Here is a 21,801-nt window from a genome sequence, read left to right on the forward strand (position 1 = left end):
CTCAGATAATCTGCTCTGCATACATGTTGAAAAGGTATGGAGACAGGATGCATCCCTGGCGTACACCCTTCCCAATTTTGAACCATGCAGTGTTACCATGGCTTTATTAGTTCCAGGTCTAAACATATTTCTGCAAAAACATAGAAAGGTAAGCAGAGTAAATAGCTGGCTAGAATCTTTGTTTTCTTAATGTTGAAATACAATCCGTTCAGAAGGCTGTATTCTATGATCTGCAACAGGTGCTTCAAGTCCTCCTCACTCTTAATAAGTTGTGTCATTTACATAACGCAAGCTATTCATTACTCTTCATAGAGTCCAGCTTCTCAAAAATTTGCTGAGTACAGATTGAATGGGTACGGAAAGAGAATACAATCGTGATCCACTCCCTTCTTAATTTTAAACCATGTAGTGTTCTTTCCTCGTTTTGCACAACAGCCTCTTAGTCTAGGTATAGGTATCGAAAGAGCACAATTAAGTGCTTTGGGATTCCTGTTCTTCTCAGTGTTAGCCATAACGTTATATTCAAAACTTGGCTAAGGTTTATACGAAGATGGTTCCGAAAGTGAAGAAAAAAACCCTTGTCCCTCCCAAAACTAAGGCCAAATTAAAGGCCAAGAAGTCAGTCAGTCCTCAAAGGCATCTTCATCTAGAGCCATAAAAAGAGAAGAGTGGCATGCCACCCACCTTTAGACACTGAGACAGTGAAGGCAGCTGAACTATTCCTCTAAGAGTGCTCTACAGGAGAAACAAACCTGACCACTAAGATTACAAGTTTTCCTTGACCAGTGAGTCTGTCATGAAAAAGATAAGAAGATAACAACACACTAGTCTTCATTGGAGATGTCAAACAGGCTGTGAAGAAGCTCTGTGACATTGAAGTGGCCAAGGTCAACATCCTGATTAGTCCTGATAGAGAGAAAAAGGTCTATTCTCAACCTGCTCGTAACTCTGATACTTTGAATGTTGCCAACAAAATTTGGGTTATCTAAACTGAGTCTAGTTGATTAATTCCACATGTAAATTTTTTGTGTTTCGGAGAGTGGAGGGACAGCACAGGAGAGGAAGGCCCTAAATAAGATGGATCAATTCTGTGATTGGGGTGGTGGGAATGAGTGTGTTGGAGACGGTGAGGTTGGCACAGGATAGAGCAGCATTTAGGGCTCTTGTACATAGAGTCGCTGAGTTGCAAAGTACTCGACAGCACATAACAACAAATTTTTCTCACCAAAAATATCCCAAAACCCTGGCTAAGTGTTTTGTATGAGGCTAAATCAATCAATATTTATTTTGGCTACTATACAGATTGCCTTGGAGAGAGTAAAACCAAGTCCCTCTTTGGAAGCTAAGTTTTGAAGCTCCCCCTCACTTACTTTGGGCATGTGGTCAGGAGAGATTGGTCCTTGGAGAAGGACATCTTGCTCGGAAGGGCGGACAGACAGTGCAGGAGAGGAAGACATCTAATGAGATGAATTGATATAGTAACTGGGGTAATGGGGGTTGGTGTGTCGGAATTAGTTAGACTGACTCAGAACAGGGAAGAGTTCAGAGCTGTTGTACATAGGGTCGTTATACATCACAGGCAACTCAATGGCACATAACAATAATAAAATACTATGACAGGTGTGGAAGTAGGAGTGGCATCCAGGTCCTAAACAACACGCTTCTGGAAACTCTATAATTTTGATAAATGTCTATAGCTGTAGAGAGCCTTTTGTTCATAGGATCACTATGAGTTGTGCTCAACTTGAAGGCAATCAACAACAACTAGTTTCTTCTAGGTCCATGCATTATAACTCAAGTCAATATTATTGTTGTTGTTATGTGCTGTCAAGTCGCCTGAGACTCATAGTAACCCTATGTATAACAGCCTAAACCCTGCTTTATCCTGTGCCAATCTCACTGTCTCTGACACAACTACCCCATTATCCCATCTTCCTCTCTTGCACTGTCCCTCCACCCTTCCAAGAATGACATCCCTCTCCAAGGACTGATTCTGCCAATTGGCCCAGGGGTCAGAATCTTTGTTTTCTTGATATTGACCCTCAATCCATATTGAAGGTTGAATTTCTGCAGCAAGTGCTTGAAGTCCTCCTCAGTTTCAGTAAGCAGGGTTGTGTCATCTGCATAACACAGATTGTTGATGACTACCTCCAATCCTGATGTTATATTTCTTCTCATAGAATCCAGCCTCCTGGATAATCTGTTCCATATATACATTTAAAAGGAATGGAGATAGGACACATCCCTGGCACACAGCCTCTCCAATTTTGAACCATGAAGTGTTTCCTTGTTCTGTTCTGAAGACTGCCCCGTGGTCCATGTATAGGCTTTGCATAAGCACAATCAAGTGTTCTGGGATTCCCATTTTCCTCAGAGTCAGCCACAATTTGTTGTGATCCATACAGTCAAATACCTTGACATAATCAATGAAACACAGATAGGCATTCCTCTGGTACTTTCTGCTTTCAGCCATGATCCATCTGACATTAGCTATAATATCCCTAGTATCATGTCTCTTCTAAACACAGCCTGCACTCAGGCTGTTCTCTGTTGATGTACTGTTCTGGTCGTTTTTGGATAATCTTCAGCAAAATCTTGCTTGTATGTGATATCAATGATATTGCTCAATAATTTCCGTACTCTATTGGATTAACTTTCTTTGGAATGGAAACAAATATAGATCTCTTCCAGTCCGTTGGCCAGATGGTTGTTCTCCAGATTTCTTGGCACAACTTGGTGAGCACATCTGGGGCAGCATCTGTTTATTGAAATATGTTAATTGTTATCCATCAATTCCTGGGGCCTTGATTTTTTTGTTAATTCTTTCAGAGCAGCTTGAACTTCTTCCTTCATCACCACAGGCCCTTATTCATATGTTATTTCATGAAATTCTTGTATCCACCACTTCCTTTTGGTACAATGACTCTGTATATTCTTTTCATCTTCTTTTAATGCTTCCTGGATCATTTAATATTCTGCCCAAAGCATCCTTAAGTATTGCAACTCGAGGCTTGAATTTGTTCTTTAGTTCCTTGAGCTTAAGAAATGCTGAGCAAGTTTGGCCCCTTAGATTTTCTGACTTCAGCTCTTTGCACATTTTATTCTTATACTTACTTTGTCTTCCTGCTCTGCCCTTTGGAATCTTCTGTTCAATTCCTTAATATCTTGATTTCTTCCCTTTGCTTTGGCTTCTCAGCACTCTAGTGCAATATTCATAGTCTCTTCTGACATCCATCTTGGTCTTTTCTTCCTCCTCTCTTTTTGCAATGACCTTTTGCATTCTTCCTAGATACTATTCTTTATATCCTTTCATAGCTCATCTGGTCTTCTCTCATTAGTTAGTGTTCAGGGCCTCAAACTTGTTCCTGAGATGGTTTTGAAATTCAGGCAGGATAGACTTAAGATCACATTTTGGTTCCCGTGGATTTTATTTCATTTTCCTCAGCTTCAGCTTGAACTCACATATGAGTAATTTGTGGTCTGTTCCACAATCAGCACCTGACCTAGTTTTCACATCTGATATTGATTGAGCTTCTCCAGAAATTCTTTCCACAGATGTAATCAATCTTATTCCTATGCATACCATCAGGTGAAATCCATGTGCATAGCCTGCATTTATGATTCTTATAAAATGTATTTGCAATGATTAAGTCAATATTGGTGTTGTTGTTAAGTGCCATCAAGTCGTAGGCAACGCATAGCTACTCTATGAATGAAAGTCCTCAATACTTGCGTGAATTTCATCCTTTCTCCAGGTTCATAGGTTTTCTGGAGGCAAGCTATTATAGAAATGGATGCCACTCCTGCCTCCAAGCTTGTTTTAACCAGGGATCTCCACCAAACACTGTCCACCATGAGTAACCGTTATTGCATTTGACATATCAGTGTCATAGTGTTCAGCTTCACAGTGACCACAAGTTACCTCTGTACGGCATGTGGACACACCAGAGCTGTATGACCTTGCCTTGACTGCCACCAAGTCGAGCCGCCATCAAGATGCCAGCCATTCCACCAGTCAGCCAGCCGACTTTCAGACTTCTAAGTCAATATAGCACATGATAATTAGCACATGACAACTTTTAGATTGTCACCTCTCTCTCGCCAGTGTCTCTCTCTCTCTCCCCCTCCCCCGTCTCTGTCTCTCTCTCTCCCCTCTCTTCCTCTTTCTCTCTCCACAGAACTCATGTTTTCTTGGAAGCCTGGGTCAATTCAAACTGCCAGAGAGACATGTTCTTTAGATGAGCAGCACAAATCCCTACAGGAATTGTGAACTACCAGGTACATTTATATCAGAGATTCAACTCTAAGCTTAAAGATCGGCTTCAACCAACAGGGCCCTCTTCCTATGAAACATCATGTCCTCCACTGTGAAATCTGGACTGGGGAATACAAGGGAAAGCCACTTTCCAAAGTACAGTATTAAGCTGGCCTTGATAGCCTGTGGTCCATTCTCATACTTTCACTTCCCGCAACTCAACAACCTTGATGTCTTGTTTCCTCAAGCGTCTGCCACCCTAATTGGGAGTGATGTTGTGGGCAGATAACTAACAAGAACCAAGCTGTCAAATGCAAGGCAAGTTTACTCCTATAGCTGAATAATTCTCTACCTAGAACCAACAGGTCACATTTCTCCATTTCCTCCTGTTTCAAGTTTCATAACTCCTCACTGTCAACTCCCCAACCTGTTCTCTCCACCTACATTATATCTGCAGGCCATGAAGTTGTAGGGGGAATTTTGTGTTGTACAAAGTTCTAACAAACTAAAAAATTTCAAGCTTCAATATTTTCTTTGGTCTATGATGAAGCAAACAAGTGATAACCAAGACCATGGCCTGTATCAGATGCACCTTAGTTTCCAGAGAGACACCATTTCTCTTCAGTACTTTGGAGAGCTCCCTAATAGCAGACTTTCACATGGCAATACACCTTTTAATTTCCTTGCTACTGATGCCAAGAGTGTTGACTGTGGAGCCAAGCAAACTAAAGCTGTGAACAATCTCAATCTCTTCACCATCCATCCTGATGCTGCCAATTGGTCCAGTGGTGAAAATCTTTGTCTTCTTGACATTGAGCCTCAGTCCACATTGGAGGCTGCAGGATAGAAGGAGAATTGATGCCTTTGAGCTGTGGTGCTGGAGAAGAGTATTGAGAATACCATGGACTGCTAGGAAAACAAAGAGATTCATCCTGGAAAGGGTTAAACCGGGCGGCTTCTTGGAGGCAAGGATTCTGGGGCTCCATCTAACATACTTTGGACATGTTGTAAGGAGGGTCTGGTCTTTGGAGAGGGACATCATGCTTGGGAGGGTGGAGGGACAGCGCAGGAGGGTAAGTCCCTCTATGAGGTGGATTGATTCAGTGACTGGGGTAATTGGGATGGGAGTGTCAGAGACAGTGCGATTGGCACAGGACTGAGCAGAGTAAGGGCTGTTGTACATAGAGTCACTATGAGTCGCAAGAATTTGACAGCACATAACAACAACAACAACAACAACAACTATGAGGAAAGTATCAGGCTATATGACTCCTTTTTTCCAAGCTATGTGACTGGGGTGAGAAGGTGTATTCATTTATTTATTTGTAAGTTTTATTAAAGTTCACCTATTACCCACAGGCCTCAGGCTGCCTGCAAAGAAACAAATATCACAATTGAAGCAGTTGGTTTCCAAGGTGCCAAATTAAAATAGATGAAGAGCTAAGGAGGGAAGAAAATGAAAACATTAAACTAAGACTCCTTCACTCCCAAGCGCATGTTACCTTCTCCTCTTTTCACATATAAAATTGACTCTCAATGTAATTAGGCCAGGGCTACTAGGCAAACATCTTCAAATTATTCAGACATCCCCAGAGCCATACTTTTGCAATCATTCAAATAATTGAGGGTGGGAAAGCCAACTTTTTTCATATAGATTTATTGCCACTTGATATTGTCCAGTTAATTCCAACATTCCACTTGCCCAACAGCGCCATCATGAGCTGGGTTGGCAGCTAAATCCAATGATTCTGCCTCCGGTCCTCTGCAATCACCCTGAACCTGGAGTTTAAGCTAACAGTTCTTAAAGCTTGCTGGTCTGAGCAAAAGGACTTCATGCTCTGCAGTTAATAACACATTGCCTTCAGGGTTTAATGTCTTGGTAGCCAAATATGGATAAGCCTAAACTAAACAAACAAAAGAAACCAAAACCACACACACAAGGGAGCTCCCGGGGCCTAGTGGGTAAGGAGCTATGGTACCAACCAAAAGGCAGGTGGTTCTAGTATCCCAGCTACTCTGAGAGAGAAAGATGGATTCTTTCTCCTCCTTTATGATTTACAGCCTCTGAAAACTCACTGGATAGCAATGAGTTTATTTTTTTGAAACAAAAACGAAGCAACAAATAAAAATACCATTGAATTGATTCTTACTCTTGATGACCAGTGTGTTACCGAGAAATGCTCCATGGTGTTCCCTCTGCTATAATTTTCATGGAAATAGACCAGTCGGCCTTTGTCTTGTTGTGTCTCAGAAGAGGTTTAAACTTCCAAACTTGTTGTTACTGACTAAGCACACAGAGATTTGTGGGTATCAATAGTTCAAGACAGAAAGATAGTAACTCCTTCTTTGCATTTTTTCTTAGTAACTTTCCCCATTTCACCTCCAAGATCCAGGACATGGCTCTATTTTTACCATGGAGGTAAAAAACAGCCATGGAGCCTGAAGAGCACCTTTCCCTGATTTCAGATGGAAAAGAAATGACCAGTTTTCAAAAGAGGTACTTACTGGATTTCAGCAGTGTTGCCAGAACTTCAGCGGCTGCCCTGGAGAAAGAGAAAGAAAATTGGAAATGTTAATGTTCAATCGTCTTTTTGTCAGCTCATGGATCCCATGGCTGACGTGTTCATTGCACCCACCCAACAGCCCCATTAGTAACCCTTCTATTGATTGTCCCACTGGCCATCAAAGAGATATCAATGTAGATATCAGGCTGGACCAGAGTCCATCTTGCAAATGTGTCTCAGGGGTGCCCTCTGATGCTGGAAATGTTTTCCTTTCCTTCTGCCCTCACCTTCCTTACTCAGTCTGCACCTTGTTTATTCTGCTGTTTATCCAGGCCAGGGTTGGTGTCAGCCCCTTGATTTGTACAGTGGGACGGTCTCTGTGGAATTAGTGAGGTGAGATCTGGGGGCCTAGTTTACACAGTGGGGACTTGAGAGTTTTTTGAAAGACTGGCTCTCCTGGAGACACACTTCAAAACATTCATTCATTGGGGAGCGGCTTCTTCCTTTGGGTGGAAAATGGTTACATTGAGATTTTATTCTCAAATGCGCTACTTTCTTCCAAAGAGGAATTTCGCCAACTTTACAGTAAAAATAAACAGGAGAATTAAAAAGCCATTTGGGTTTTTTAATTTTTCTTTTTTTCTTAATTGTACACTAGTTTGTGTTTTGTTTTATAATTAATTTTTTTAATTGTATACTAGTTTGTAACTGATGCCTGAGCCTGAAGTCACACATGAACCTCCAGCAAGTGGACAACTTCATGAGCATTGAGCCCACTGTGCTGTGATTCTAGTACAAAGTGTATTAATTAATCTTTTTTTAAGAATAGGAATATTTTTCATGGCTGTAACATCTTTATTGATGCTGTATATATCAAGTTGATTCTAACTCACAACAACCCTACAGAAGAGAGTAGAAAGTGTCCCAAAGGGCAGAACACTTGACAGCAGTCACAAGGTTAGAACTCTGTGAGAAGAGATCTTCAGGTGGGTTGGTGTTTTTTTTTTTTCCTTCCACAGAAAAATTGATGGGTTCATACTGATGGATATGAAGATTTTGGTTAGCAGTAGATAACCATTGTACCACCGGAGCTCCTTAGCTTCTCCTCAAAACCTGCTACAAACAGCGCTCTGCTAAAACTCACACTCTTCTGATCCTTGGAGAAACAGATGTCAAAACAGTCATAGATACGTGAGCAAAGCTGAGAGCTCTAAGTCCAGAAACCTTATTTTCTACCTCTCTTTCCTCCTTTTTTTCATTTTCCTTGAGAATTTCTCTTTAGATGACCCCGTCTCTGGCCTCTGTCTGGTTGTTTGAAAGGTTGCTTACCTTCACAATATATTTTCTGCTCAACAGAGACAGCAGTAGAAGTAAATATATATATAAAGCCACATTATTCTGTTTGGTTTTTTTCTTACATACTTTGGGCATGTTGCTAGCAGGGGACTATTCCTTTATAGAAGGACATGATGTTGGGAAGGGTGAAGGGTCACCAAAGGAGAGGAAGACCCACAACCAGTTGGATTGACATGGTGACTGCTGCAATGGGTTATAGTGTGTCAGGAAGTGTGAGGATGGCACAGGATAAAACAGGGTTCAGATCTTTTGTTCATAGGCTTGTTGTGAGTGATACTCGACAGCATGTAATAACAACAACAAACTCTAAGGGATTCTTATAGTAATGAAGGCAAACTGACAGCAAGAATAATGATGCTCTGACTTTTCCAAAACAACATGATCTCACAAGATCTCCAGGCTGCCACAAAGTAGGCACAGCTAGTTTTCACTGACACTCTACGTTGTTCAACCTTCCCAACCATGTTTTCTTCTAAGACGACTTTGTTCTTTTTAAGTACTGCTCTTTTTCAATCTATATACTTAACAATAGTGGATTTAAGAAGGGAAACGATCAAAGGGCTGGTGAAGATTCAAGTCAATGTTAGAAATATAGGAATGACAGTGCAGACAGCCTGGCTTAGACTGGAGCAAAATGAATATAAGTGTTCCAGGGAAAAGTAGAGTTAGGCTGGACAAAGAGGGTTAGTCAGAGAAGATAGAAACCATGGAAACAAAATTAAAATGACGCTTGCTCATATCGAGCAACTGGATAGGTAGTAAATCACAGGCAAGGTCTACCAGTATTGCTATTGCATATCTGGTTTGCATACATTTTTACATGGGGAAGTCTATAAATGAGATGATGAGCTCATACAACTATTATATAATATATATAACTATTATGCATATATTATGCATATTACTATACATAAAGAATAGATTGTTGTTGCTATGTGTCATCAAGTTTCGTGCAACTCATAGCAACCCGATGTACAACAGCTCTAAACACTACCCTGTCCTGAGCCACTATCACTAATTCTGACACACACACCCCATTACCCCAGTCACTGTATCAATCCATCTCATACAGGGTCTTCCTTTCCTGCACTGTCCCTCCACCTTTCCAAGCATGATGTCTTTCTCCAAAGTCTGGTCTCTTTTAGCCACGTGTCCAAAGTATGTGAGATGAAGCTTCAAAGTCCTAGACTCCAAGCAGAAACTTGGTTTCACCTCCTCCAAGACATACCTATTTGTTTTCTTGGCAGTCCATGGTATGTTCAAGACTCTTCTTCAGCACCACAATTTGAAGGCATCAGTTCTTCTGTCTTCCTTAGTCATTGTCCAGCTCTCTGATGTACATTAATTTTTAAGACCATGGCCTGGACTAAGTGCACCTTAGTCTCCATACTGACATAATTGCTTTTCAGTAGTCTGGAGAGGTCCCTGACAGCAGATTTTCCCAACGCAATCTGCCTTTTGATTTCCTGACTGCTGATGTTAAGAGTGTTGATTGTGGAGCTGAACGAGCTGTAATTGTTAACAACTTCCATCTCTTCTCCATCTATCATGGTGCTGCCAATTGGCCCAGTGGTCAGAATCTTTGTCTTCTTGATATTAAGTTTCAATCCATATTGAAGACTACCGTCCTTGACCTTCTGTAGCAAGTGCTTCAAGTCTTCTTCAGTTTCAGCAAGCAAGTTGTGTCATTTGCATAACGTAGGTTGTTAATGAGTCTACCTCCCACTTTGATACAACATTCTTCCTCCTAAAATCTTGCTTCACAAATGATCTGTTCTGCATATAGATTGAAAAAGTTTGGAGACAGGATGCACTTTTCTGATTTTTAACCATGCAGTGTTTCCCTACATTGTTTTCTGATCCAAGTATAGATTTTGCATAAGAGCTATCAAGTGTTCTGGGACTCCCATTGTCCTCAAGGTTAGTCACAATTGATTGTGATCCACACAGTCAAATGCCTTTGCATAGTCAATGAAACACAGAAATTCTTCTGGTACTCTTTGCTTTCTTCCAACATCCATCTAACATTGCCAATAATGTCTCTAGTGCCACAACCTCTTCTAAATCCAGCTTGTATTTCTTGTAGTTCTCTACCAATGTACTGTTCCAGTCACTTCTGGATAATCTTCAGCAAGAGTTTGCTAGTGTATGATATTATTCAATAATTTCCACACTCTGTCAGGTAGACTAGCAGGGGTGAAAGACAGGCAGCAAACAGACTAGTTGGGGTGAAAAGTGGTGATAATGGCTCCAACAAAAACAATGACGGGAAAATTTTAAAATCTCACTACTGTAAAGCTGGTTCTTTCACAAGTAGTGTCAGCATTCCCCAGGAGCTGAATAGAAATATAGAATCTCAAACCCCATCCCTGACTTGCTGAACCAGAATATTTGTATTAACAAAACATCTAGATAATTCATATGCACATTGAAGTTAGAAATCATCAATTTTGAAGGCAGCATCAACAATGGCTTGGTTACCATTTGGATGATACCAGGGAGATCCAACATAAACCCTCTAATAAGCACCTATTATCATTATAACAAAGTAAAGATGAGCTTATGGAGTGATATTCTCTGACAAACATACTAAGTGTTAAACTAGTCAGAAGGGAAGGTGACTTCTGAGTTGCTAGAAAATATTATTTATTGATCATAATTGGGATTCAAAGTGTTATCCAGTAAAGGGTATATTTAAAGCAAGGATGGATATAAGGTTTGAGCCTAGCACCTACTATTCTAAGGAGTTTACATTGAATTCATAGGGAAAAGAAGCCATTTCCTTTTCTGATCAAGCTGATATGGAACTAAGGATGGAAATATGAACAATGTGTTAACTACAACTGATGATAGTTTGGTTATAGAGGACAAAACTAAAAAGTCAGCAATAACACCAAAATGTTTAGCTTGAGTAAATGAGAGGACAGACCTCGGGGAGAGCCTTTGTATTTAAAAGTCAGTTGTTGTTATATTTTAGGAGAATATTCTTCTAAGTGGTACAGCACTTTCCTGTCAGTTTGCTGTACTGAGATAACCTGGGGTTGCTGTGATGCTGAAACTTGTGCCATTGTGACATCAAATGCTGTAACAATTGCCCACGGTGGACAGTGTTTGGTAGCGTTCCCAGGTATGAAACAGGTTTGGAAGCAGGAGTGGCATCCACTTCCTAAACAACATGCCTCTGGAAACTATGAATTTTAAGAAACAACAATAGTTATTGAAAGGTTTCAGGTCTTTTTTCACAGGGTTGCTATGAGTCATGTTTGACTCCATGGCAACCAACAAAAACAACAACAACAAATGAGAGGACTGAAAAAATAATAAATAGACTAAGAAGAGAAACTGAAGTGTTGAAAAAAGAAAATGATGTTGATTTGGGGCATGCTGATCTTGAGACGATAGGAATAAAGCAACATGGAATTGTTCAGAATGTTCTTGGAAACACAGACATGAACTTACAACACCAAGAGTTAGGTATATATAAATGACGATAGTTATAGAAAGGCTTCAGGCTTTTTGTTCATAGGGTCTCTGTGAGCTGCGCTCAACTTGATGGCAATCAACAACAACAAGTAAGAATTACTGTGGTTGGTTGTTGTTAGGGAATTCTGGTGACCTAGTGGTAAGGAGGTATTGTTGGTTTTGTTGTGATGGTGTACCTTAGAGATAGAGCTGACCCATAGCTGACCCTCTGGCATGTTTTCAGAGGCAGTTAATTGCACTAGAGAAGATTGCTCATCAAAGCAGCCAGTGGCTTCAAACTGTATATGTTCAGAGTTGCAGGACAGCTTCTTGCCACTAGGCCACCAAAGCTCAAGGACCTGATGGGTTCTTCTAAATGGGCTCTGACGGTGACCTCAAAACCACAAAACAAAATGTTGCTAAATCTTGTGCCATCTTCATGACAGTATTTCAAGTTCATTGCCACAACTGCTGTGTATTGTGACTGTCACCTGGGGGAATCATTTTATAGAATGATATTGGATATTATTCTGTAGCAGTTTTCTTTGACTAATTTTCTTTATAGTCTTGCTCAGTCTAGAAGCTATGCTGAAACTTGTACTTCAATGGTGACCCTGCTAGTATTAGAAACACAGATAGAATAGCTTCCAGGGTCATAACAACATGGAAGTCACTACAGTACGTTTGATTGGATGGTAAAAATCACTCTCATAGTAACATAATAGTTGTAGTTACAGGTAAGATCTGGGAGAATATGTCATTAACAGAAGGATTAAGGATAGGCCTAGGAAAGTACTTATTCTAGAGGGGGGAAATCTCTAAAGAAGTCAGAAAACATTGAGTCAAGGAAGCAGGGGGAAGAAAACCAAAGATGGATTTGGTTTCAGGGGAAAGATGAGTTTAAAAATTCAAAGTCACTAAGTCTTCTTGACACGGTGTTTTTAAATTTCAGGTTGTGACCCAACAATGAATTGCAAAATCAATTCAATAGCTATTGACTAGTTCGTCTAATAAAATAAAATGAGATGGAATGAACAGTATATATCAGAGTGCCTCTCCTATAATAAAACATTGATCTGAGTCTGTCTTATTTCAATTCAGTTACACGCATGTCCATCATGCATGCCTACTGAAGACTTGATAGAAAATGTTTTCTTTTGAAAAACCAAAACAAAACCTTTTAAAAATGTTTAGAATGTAGTGTCCATATAAGATCTGAGCAAGAACAGATGCTATAGTCAACTAACAAACAAGCAAACAGAAAGCATGTCATCGCCCACATGATTCCCAGGAGTCTAGGTACTGTGAATGTCACCAAGAGATGCTCTATCCTGCTCCTTCCGGAGATGTCTAAAGTGCTGCTCCACTTTCTGAGCACCATTGCTCTCCTGCTCACCTGATGTAGCACTAAGAAAAGCCTATCAGAACAAAGGCAATAATTTTGTCAACCAATGGCTAAGCCTACAGTAAGCAAAAATGTAAGCTGGTAAATTTTAATGACTAAGAAAATATTCAACTACTTCTCCAAAAAATTTTCAGTATGCACTGCATTGAATGAGTGAACTGAAGTTCCAAATTTAGTGCCTTTTGAGATGCAAGACATTTCCTGGAGATAAATATCAGTTCACATATCCTATCAAAGTGATTTAAAAAAAAATGTATTGTTTTCTTAAATTCTAATCCCTTGACATTTTCCATTTTGTTTGAGTTTCCCATTGGGATATTTATGTAGGACAAAAGCAGAAGGGTCAAAAGGTCATTTTCTTTTTCTCTGTAACAAAGAAGAGAGAAGATCAAAGGGCCACAGGGTCATTAGTCCAAAGGATTAGTAGACTAAGCAAGCCTCACCCCCTGTGGCTCTGTGGCCAGAAGTAGATGATACTCAACTACTGTGTTGACCACTCTAAGGAATGTCAGTAGAAGATAAAAATGGGGAACAAAACTAAAAAACATAATTTTTTCCCAGATTTATTAGTTTGATAGAGATTGATGGAACTCATGAAACTATTACCCATAATCACTTTGAAACTGAAATAAAACTCACTACTGGAAGTATCTCAACTTCCAGTCAAACAATAGACAGTCCAATAAAGTGAGCAAATTATTTTAGAGGAATATTCCTTAAGGAGCTCTGGTGGCTTAGTGGTAAGGAGTTGTGCTGCCAAACAAAGGCATATGGTTCAAATCCAGCAGCTAGTGCACAAGAGAAAGATGGACAATTTCCTCTAGTGTGATTTATACTGTCTCTGAAAACCTGCTGTACAGTTAGCTCTGAGTTGATTCCAGGTAATAAGCTATATGTTTGTTGTTGTTATGTGCCATCAAGACGTTTCTGACTCATAGCGACCCTATGTACAAGAGCTCTAAACGGCATTCTATCCTATGCCAATCTCACCTTCTCAAACACATTCATTCCCGCCACTCCACTCACAGAATCGAGCCATCTCATCGAGGGTCTTCCTCTCCTGTGCCGTCCCTCCACTCTCCCAAACATGATGTCCCTCTCCAAGGACCAGTTCCTCCTTGCAACACACCCAAAATATGTCAGATGAAGCTTCAGAATCCTTGACTCCAAGGAGCATTCTGGCTTCACCCTCTCCAGGACAAACCTGTTTGTTCTCCTAGCAGTCCATGGTATATTCAACACTCTTCTCCAGCACCACAACTCAAAGGCATCAATTCTCTTTCTATCATCCCTATTCACTGTCCAACTCTTCGATGCATAGCACATTACTGTAAAGACTGTAACCTGGATCAGGTGCACCTTAGTCTCCAGCCTGACATCATTGCACTTCAGTACTCTTGAGAGGTCGCTCACAGCTGACTTTCCCAATGCAATTTGTCTCCTGATTTCCTGGCTGCTGTTACCAAGAGTGTTGACTGTGGAGCCAAGCAAACTAAAACTTTTAACTATCTCAATCTCTTCACCATCCATACTGATGCTGCCAATTGGCCCAGTGGTGAGAATCTTTTGTTTTCTTGATATTGAACTTCAATCCATATTGAAGACTGCAGTCCTTGACCTTCTGCAGCAAGCACTTCAGGTCCTCCTCAGTTTCAGCGAGCAGGGTTGTGTCATCTGCATAATGCAGATGAATCAAGTTCAGAAGGTATAAAATGAAAGGCTACAAGATGGAAAAAAATAGTCTTCTGTATTTGACTTTTCAGGGATTCACTCAATGAATCATCCAAGGAATTTTTGCAAAATATCCCCCTCCATCAGCCAAAGGCAAAGTGGAATAGCTTCTAAATTAGTTATTTTCACAATGACTCAGTCACAATTCTAGAAATAACAGTTCACACCCATTCTTCTCCTATTATGAAGGAAACACTAATCTTAACTCATTGACAAAATCATAAATATGTTTCAGTGTCTTCAGTTTGATGTGACTCTTACAGGCCGTTACAATAAAGTCTTTAATAATCAAAAGAAGACTTAAAACATTTGCTGTGGAACATACTGCCTTCAATATAGATTGCATATCACCATCAAGAAAAAAAAATCCTCGTCACTGTACCAATAGGCAACATCATGAAAAATGGAAAAAAGATTGAAATCAACAACGATTACCTTTTGCTTGAATCCACTCATGGTACCAGCAGTCAATAAATCAAAACATGTTGCAATGGGAAAATCTGCTGTCAAGGACATCTCCAAAGTGCCAAAGAGCAAAGATATCAGTTTAAAGACTATGTTATAGTCTTTTAACTACTTGTTATGTATCTAAAAGTTGAACAATGATTAAGGATGACAGAAGAATCCATGTCTTTGAATTGTGCTATTGGACAAGAGTGCTAAATATCCTATAGACTGTAAAACAAAACAAAAACAAACTTATCTGCCTTAGAGGAAGTATAACCAGTATTCTCCTCATAGGCAAGGACGGCAAATTCATATCCTATACTTTGGACATGATGTCAGAGTGGCCACTCCGTGTAAAATGGCATCATGTTGGGAAAGGTGGAGGGTCAGAGAAGGAAAAGACTCTCAGTAAGATGGAGTGACACTGACTGAAACAGTGGGCTTGAGCACATCAGGGGTTGTGAGGATGGCACATGATAGGGCAAGGTTCAGATCTGTTGTTCAAAGGGTCACCATGAGTCTTGGTCAACTTGATGGTACCTAACAAAAATAACAATAATACATGCTAAGCATTGTACTAAGTGTACTTAGCTTCATTATGCATCATATTTCATCTTTATAGGCTAAACTCTGAAAAGGGAAGTTATTTATTTATTCTATTTTTATAATGCAAAGGAGGTTACCACAGAGTAAATAACTGCACTGAGGTCACATAGCTAGAAAGTAGATGCATTAAGATACAAACAAAATTCTGACTAATTAAATCTAGTGCTCTTAAAAAAAAAAAACAAAAAACCAACCAACTCTCCCTCTGTTTGTAAAATAATTCTAGAAAGTACCTAAACCATCTCTTTGAGCAATTTCATCATTTGCAAGATAAAGAGCATACATACAGTTTAAAAGATTAGGTGACTGGTACAAAGTTATAAGATTTATATGTCACAGAAGGAATCAACTGCTCAAGTTTAGCCTTTATGTCCAGGTCTTGGTTCAAGATTGTGTTACAGTTGACTGAATTTTGAGTGGTTATGACTAGAAAACACAGTGTTAGTCAGGTCACAGAATGTTTTGAATACTAGTATTGAGTTGCTAAATTTGAAATTAGAGGGCATGAGTTTCAAGATTAGTGTAGCCATTTACAGGATATGTGGTCATGTGTTCTGGATTAAATCACACAAAGATGGGCAAAATTTAATATACAGGGTGATATCAAGAGTTTTATTAAGAAAGAAAATTAGATTTAATCATAAGGCTACCATAATCACTAAATCATTATATTAACTTGAATATCATTGTGGGTTATGGAAGTCAGAACCAGGAACAAATAGTGTGTAGTATATTCATGTCTGTGTGTATTTTCAAGCAGTGCTATTTCACAGTTGTTATCAGGAGAAATTTCTGGAGAAAAGGGACCTCATACTCAGAATAAATGAAACCAAATGATCAAGCTATTTCCTGGAAGCTCCACACCTTGTAGCCTAGTTCATCATTACTACCGGCATTGGTTATCTATTGCTGCATAAATTAGAAGCAAATTTAAAATAGTGGCTTAAAACAACACACATTTATTCTCTCATGCTTTCTTTAGATCATAAGCTCCACAGTTAGCTAGATTCTCTGCTTAGGGTCTTACAATGCTAGAAGCAAGGTGTTGACAAGTAATGGACACTTTTTGGAGACTTAACTCCCAAGTTAAGTTTTTCCCAAAAAGTTTGTTTCAAAAGGATTATTGAAAGTCAGAGGGATTGTTGAAAGATTCTCCTGTGACAGTAGGACCGAGGTCTTGACTTTTTACTGTCTATTGACCAAAGACCACTATTAGCTCCAAAAAGCTCCTCAAATTTTATAAGAGGTGCTCTGTTCCTTGCTATGTGTTTATCAACCTGAATATTAAGTTTATCATCAAAAAGAACATCTACAACATAAAAACTCTTACATAGAATCCCCTTTTTGTATAAGAATTCGTATATAACATGAGAGTTACATGTAAGAAGTCAAGTAAGATAATCACAGCAGTGGCATCTCACTTCTTCCATTTTACACTAGAACTTACTAGAAGTAAATCACATGTATATATAATGTATAGACTACATGCATACAATTATTAGTCAATCATACACCTCAATAATTCAAGTCAAAGATGAAGAAATGTGGAACTTATACCAGCTTTTGCGGTCTGAAATGAATTGAACATGTAAGCAAGATGCAGTAACAATAATTGGTGACTTGAGTACAAAAGTTGGATCCAAAGAAAAAGAACCGGTAATTGAAAATACAGACAATGAATAAGGATATCAGAAGAATAATATATACTTTTGAATTATGGTGTGAGAGAAGAGTACTGAAAACCCACTGGAGGGTCAACTATGGGTGCATTCCTACGCAATGGTGCATAAAGCAACAATTTAAAAATAGGATGAATTATACATAGTCTTTTATCGCATTACTGTCTGAGGCAGAATTGATTCATCACTTGTACACTAGGCCCAACAGATTAATTTTCTCAAGATGAACATCTTAGTAGGGCACCTTCACACTGCTATCTCCATATTCACTCTTGCTCTTGAATAAAAACTATACCTGAAGCATAGTCCAGAATGTCCTACTGAGTCCGTCTTTTTTCCACTCTGCAATCTCATCACATTCCTCTCTGTTCTTCTGCCGATTTGGATTTTTTGTTATCTCTTGAAATGTGTTCTATCATGTATTTTTGTCTTCACTAAAGTCACTGTTTAAAACTCTCAGAGCCTTCCCTTCTCCTTCACTTGCAGCTTGTACTTTATCCTTCATATTCAAACCAAGGTGGCATGCGGTTTACCCAAAGGTCACATCTTAGTTCTTCATTGGATACATTTCCTTGATATTTCTCCTTTTCTCATAATACAATTAATTTTGTAATTATTCACACAATTGCATGATAATTTTATTAATATCTACCTCCTCCTTTAGTATGACAAGTTCAGCACTTGTTTGTCAGTTTGCTATACTGTTGTAACTTGTAGGTTGTTGTGGTATTAGAAACTAGACTACCAGTATGCTAAATGCCAGAAAGGTTACACAAGATGGAAAGGTTTCAGCAGAGCTTGGTAATCCATTTCTCAGGAAACTTTGAAATTCCTGTGAATAATAGAGGAGCACAGGTAGCTGTGCATTAAAGATAGAGCTCAAATTGTAAATAAATAAAAATGAAAAGAAATAGCTAGAAAAACCCTCCAGCAGTTAGAATGTGGAATGTACATAGTATGAATGTAGGAAAATTAGGAGCTGTCAAAAAAGAAATGGAATGAATGAATGTTGACATTCTAGGCATTAATGAGATGAGAAGGACTGACTTTGGCCACTTTAAATCAGACAATCACATAGTATAATATTCTGGGAATAAAAAACAGAGGAAGATTGGTATTGTATTCATACAAAAAAGACAATTTCAAGAGCTATCTCGAAGCTGTTAGTGATGGGCTACTATCTATATGCATACAAGAAAGACATGTTAATACTTCTATTATTCCAATATACGCATCAACAACTAAAGGTGAAGAGAAGGAAATTGAAGAGTTTTACCAAATTATGCAGTCTGATATCGACTACGTGCATAATAAAGATGTGTTAATGATAATTACTGACTAGAATGCAAAAGTTAGAAATAATAGAGAAGAAAAAAAAAGAAATAATAAAGAAGCAGAATGCAAAAGTTAGAAATAATAAAGAAGAAAAAAAAGAAATAATAAAGAAGCAGAGACTATCAAAAGTTATAGACTTGGTATTCAAATGTGGCCAGAAATTAAACTATAGAATTTTGTATGCTCAATGATGTATTCATTACAAATACCTTTTTCAAAAAGTACAAAAGGTGACTTTGCACATGGAACTCACATAATGAACTGCATAGGAATCAAATAGACCACATCTGTGGTAGGAATTGTTGGAGGAGCTCAATATTAGCAGTCAAGACAAGGCTAGGTACTGACTATAGATGAACAAGTTCAAACTGAGGCTGAAGGAAATTAAACAAGTACACAAGAACCAAAATATGACCTTGGGAGTATCCAGCCTGAATTTTAAAATCATCTTAAGAATACGATTGAGGCTTTGAACACCAATGGTTGATGAGAAGATGAGTTGTAAGATGACATAAAGGGTATTGTGCATGAAGAGAGCAAAAGGTCATTGAAAGACAAAGGAGAAAGAAACAAACAAACTAACCGAAAAAAAAAGGATGTCAGAATGACTCTTAAAATTTCACTAGAGTGTTGAGAAGCCAAACCAAAGGAAAGAGATGCTGGAATAAAAGATTTGAAAATAAGATTTCAAAGGGCAGCTCAAGAAGACAAAACAAAATATTATCATGGAATGTGCGCAGATGTGGAGTTAAGAGTATAATAAGGGAAGAAGTCAATCAATATTTCCCAAGCTGAAAAACGAATTCAAGCCTGAAGTTGAAATTCTCAGAGATGCTGTGGGCAAAATATTGAATGATCCGGGGGGCATTAAAATAAGATGGGGAGAATAATCAGAGTCATGGTACAAAAAAAGAAAAAAGAAAGAAAGAAAACATTCAGGCAGCTCTGGTGGTTTAGTGGTAAGAAGCCATACTGGAATCCCAAAAGTCTATGGTTTGAATCTATCAGCTGCTCTGTAGGAGAAAGATGGACATTTTCTTCTCATGTAGTTAACTGCCTCCGAAAACCTACTGGAGGATCAGTCAGCTATAAGTCAGTTCTGACTTGAACATACTTAAAAACACCACCACCACCACCACCTGATCAAGAGCCAAGGGTAATGAAGAAAGTAATTCAAGCTGCAATGAAGGCATTAGCAAAACATAAGGCCCAAGGAATTGGTGGGATAAAAATAGACATGTTTCAAATAACAGATGAAGTCCTGGATGTACTCACATCTTACATGTACTTCCTGTATGTGCCAGGAAATTTGAAAGACAACTACGTGCCTAACTGAGTAGAAGAGATCCATATTTGTTCCCATTCTTGAGAAAGGTGATCTAACAGTATAAGGAAGTTATCAAACAATATTAATATTATATGCAAGCAAAATATTACTGAAGATCATCCAAAAGTTGTTAGAATATTGCATTCACAGAGAACTGTCAGAAATTCAAGCCGAGTATGTAAGGAGCTGGAGCACCAGGAATACCACTGCTGGTGTCAGATGAATCCTGCAGGAAAATAAAGAATAGCATAAGAATGTCTATTTATGCTTTATTAACTATGTTAAGGCACTTGACTATGTGGATCATGACATATTATGGCTAGTGTTGAGACTAATGAGAATCTTAGGACACTTAATCGGGTTTATGTAAAACCTATATCTAGATCAAGAGGCTTTTATCTTAACAGAGCAAGAGAAAACTACATGGTTTAAAATCAGGAAGGCTATGTGTTAGGGATGTATCCCATCTCCATAGTTATTCAATCTTTATGCTGAGCTAATCACTAGAAAAGCTAGACTCTGAACAAGAACGTGGCATCCATATCAGAGGAAGACTCATCAACAACCTGCATTATGCGATGACACAATCTTGTTTGCTGAAAATGAGAAGGGCTTGAAAACGCTTGTTGCAGAAGATCGAAGACTACAGCCTTCAATAAGGATTACATCTCAACATCAAGAATACAAAAATTCTCACCACTGGACCAACAGGCAATATTATGACTGTTTTTGTTGTTGTTCTTTGAACATCACGCTAGATGGAGAAAAGATTGAAATTATCAATTAATTCATCTTACTTGAATCTACTATCAACACACGTGGTATCAGTAATCAGGAGATCAGGAAACGTACTGCACTTTTGAGGACAAATAGGTATTTGATAAAGACAATGATCTTTTCCATAATTTCCTACGCACCTGGGAGCTGGACAATAAATAAGGATGACAGAAGAGAAACAAATGTCTTTGAGTTATGATGTTGGAGCAGAATACTAACTATCCCATGGACTGGTAAAAGAACAAACAGGTATGTCTTGGAGAAAGTGCAGCTATAGTGCTTCTTGGAAGCAAATATGACAAAGCTTCATCTCATATACTTTGGATATATTGTTAGCAGAGGGTATTCCTTTGATTGGGACATCATGCTTGGAAAGGTGGAAAGTTGGCAAAAGAAAGGAAGACCCTCAACCATATAGATTCACAGCGACTGCTGCCATGAGCTAAGCACGTCAGAGATGATGAAAATAGAACAGGATAAGACAGTGTTCAGATCTGTAGTTCACAGTGTCATTATGAATTGTAATCTACTCAACAGGACCTAACAACAACTACAACATTTAGTATGCAATCTCAAAAAAACAGGAATCATGTTTGGTATTTGAACACAACACACCAATAAATATGTTTGAAACTTTTCCAAAAGTCAGCAGCTTATAAATATAAACTGTAAAAATGTAAGTACAAACAGCTTTTGCTTAATAGTTGTGTGTTAGTTATTCAGTAAAACAAAACAAAACAAGCTCCACCAGATCAACCCCCCTAAAAACACCCCCTCAACTTATTGAGTACACACTATATTCTGAGGGTGCTCTAGTGGCCTATTGATAAGGAGCTATACTGTCAATTTGGTTCTGCTCTGGGGGAGAAAGATAGGCAGACTCCTCCCATGCAATTTACTGGATCTGGAAACCTCAT

At 38.8% G+C, this 21,801-nt stretch overlaps 1 protein-coding gene across 1 annotated transcript in view; it reads right to left on the reverse strand.

Moving 5' to 3' along the window:
• The window catches only part of AGBL1 (ATP/GTP binding protein-like 1), a 1,027,235-nt gene that overhangs the window by 868,960 nt on the left and 136,474 nt on the right, over window positions 1–21,801 (reverse strand). The window contains 1 exon segment of the mRNA XM_006885234.1: window positions 6,761–6,798. Coding sequence (XP_006885296.1) covers window positions 6,761–6,798 — 38 coding nt within the window.

Source organism: Elephantulus edwardii, unplaced genomic scaffold (assembly GCF_000299155.1).
Source record: "Elephantulus edwardii isolate Elephantulus edwardi_28Jun2011 unplaced genomic scaffold, EleEdw1.0 scaffold00041, whole genome shotgun sequence".
Taxonomy (NCBI): domain Eukaryota; kingdom Metazoa; phylum Chordata; class Mammalia; order Macroscelidea; family Macroscelididae; genus Elephantulus; species Elephantulus edwardii.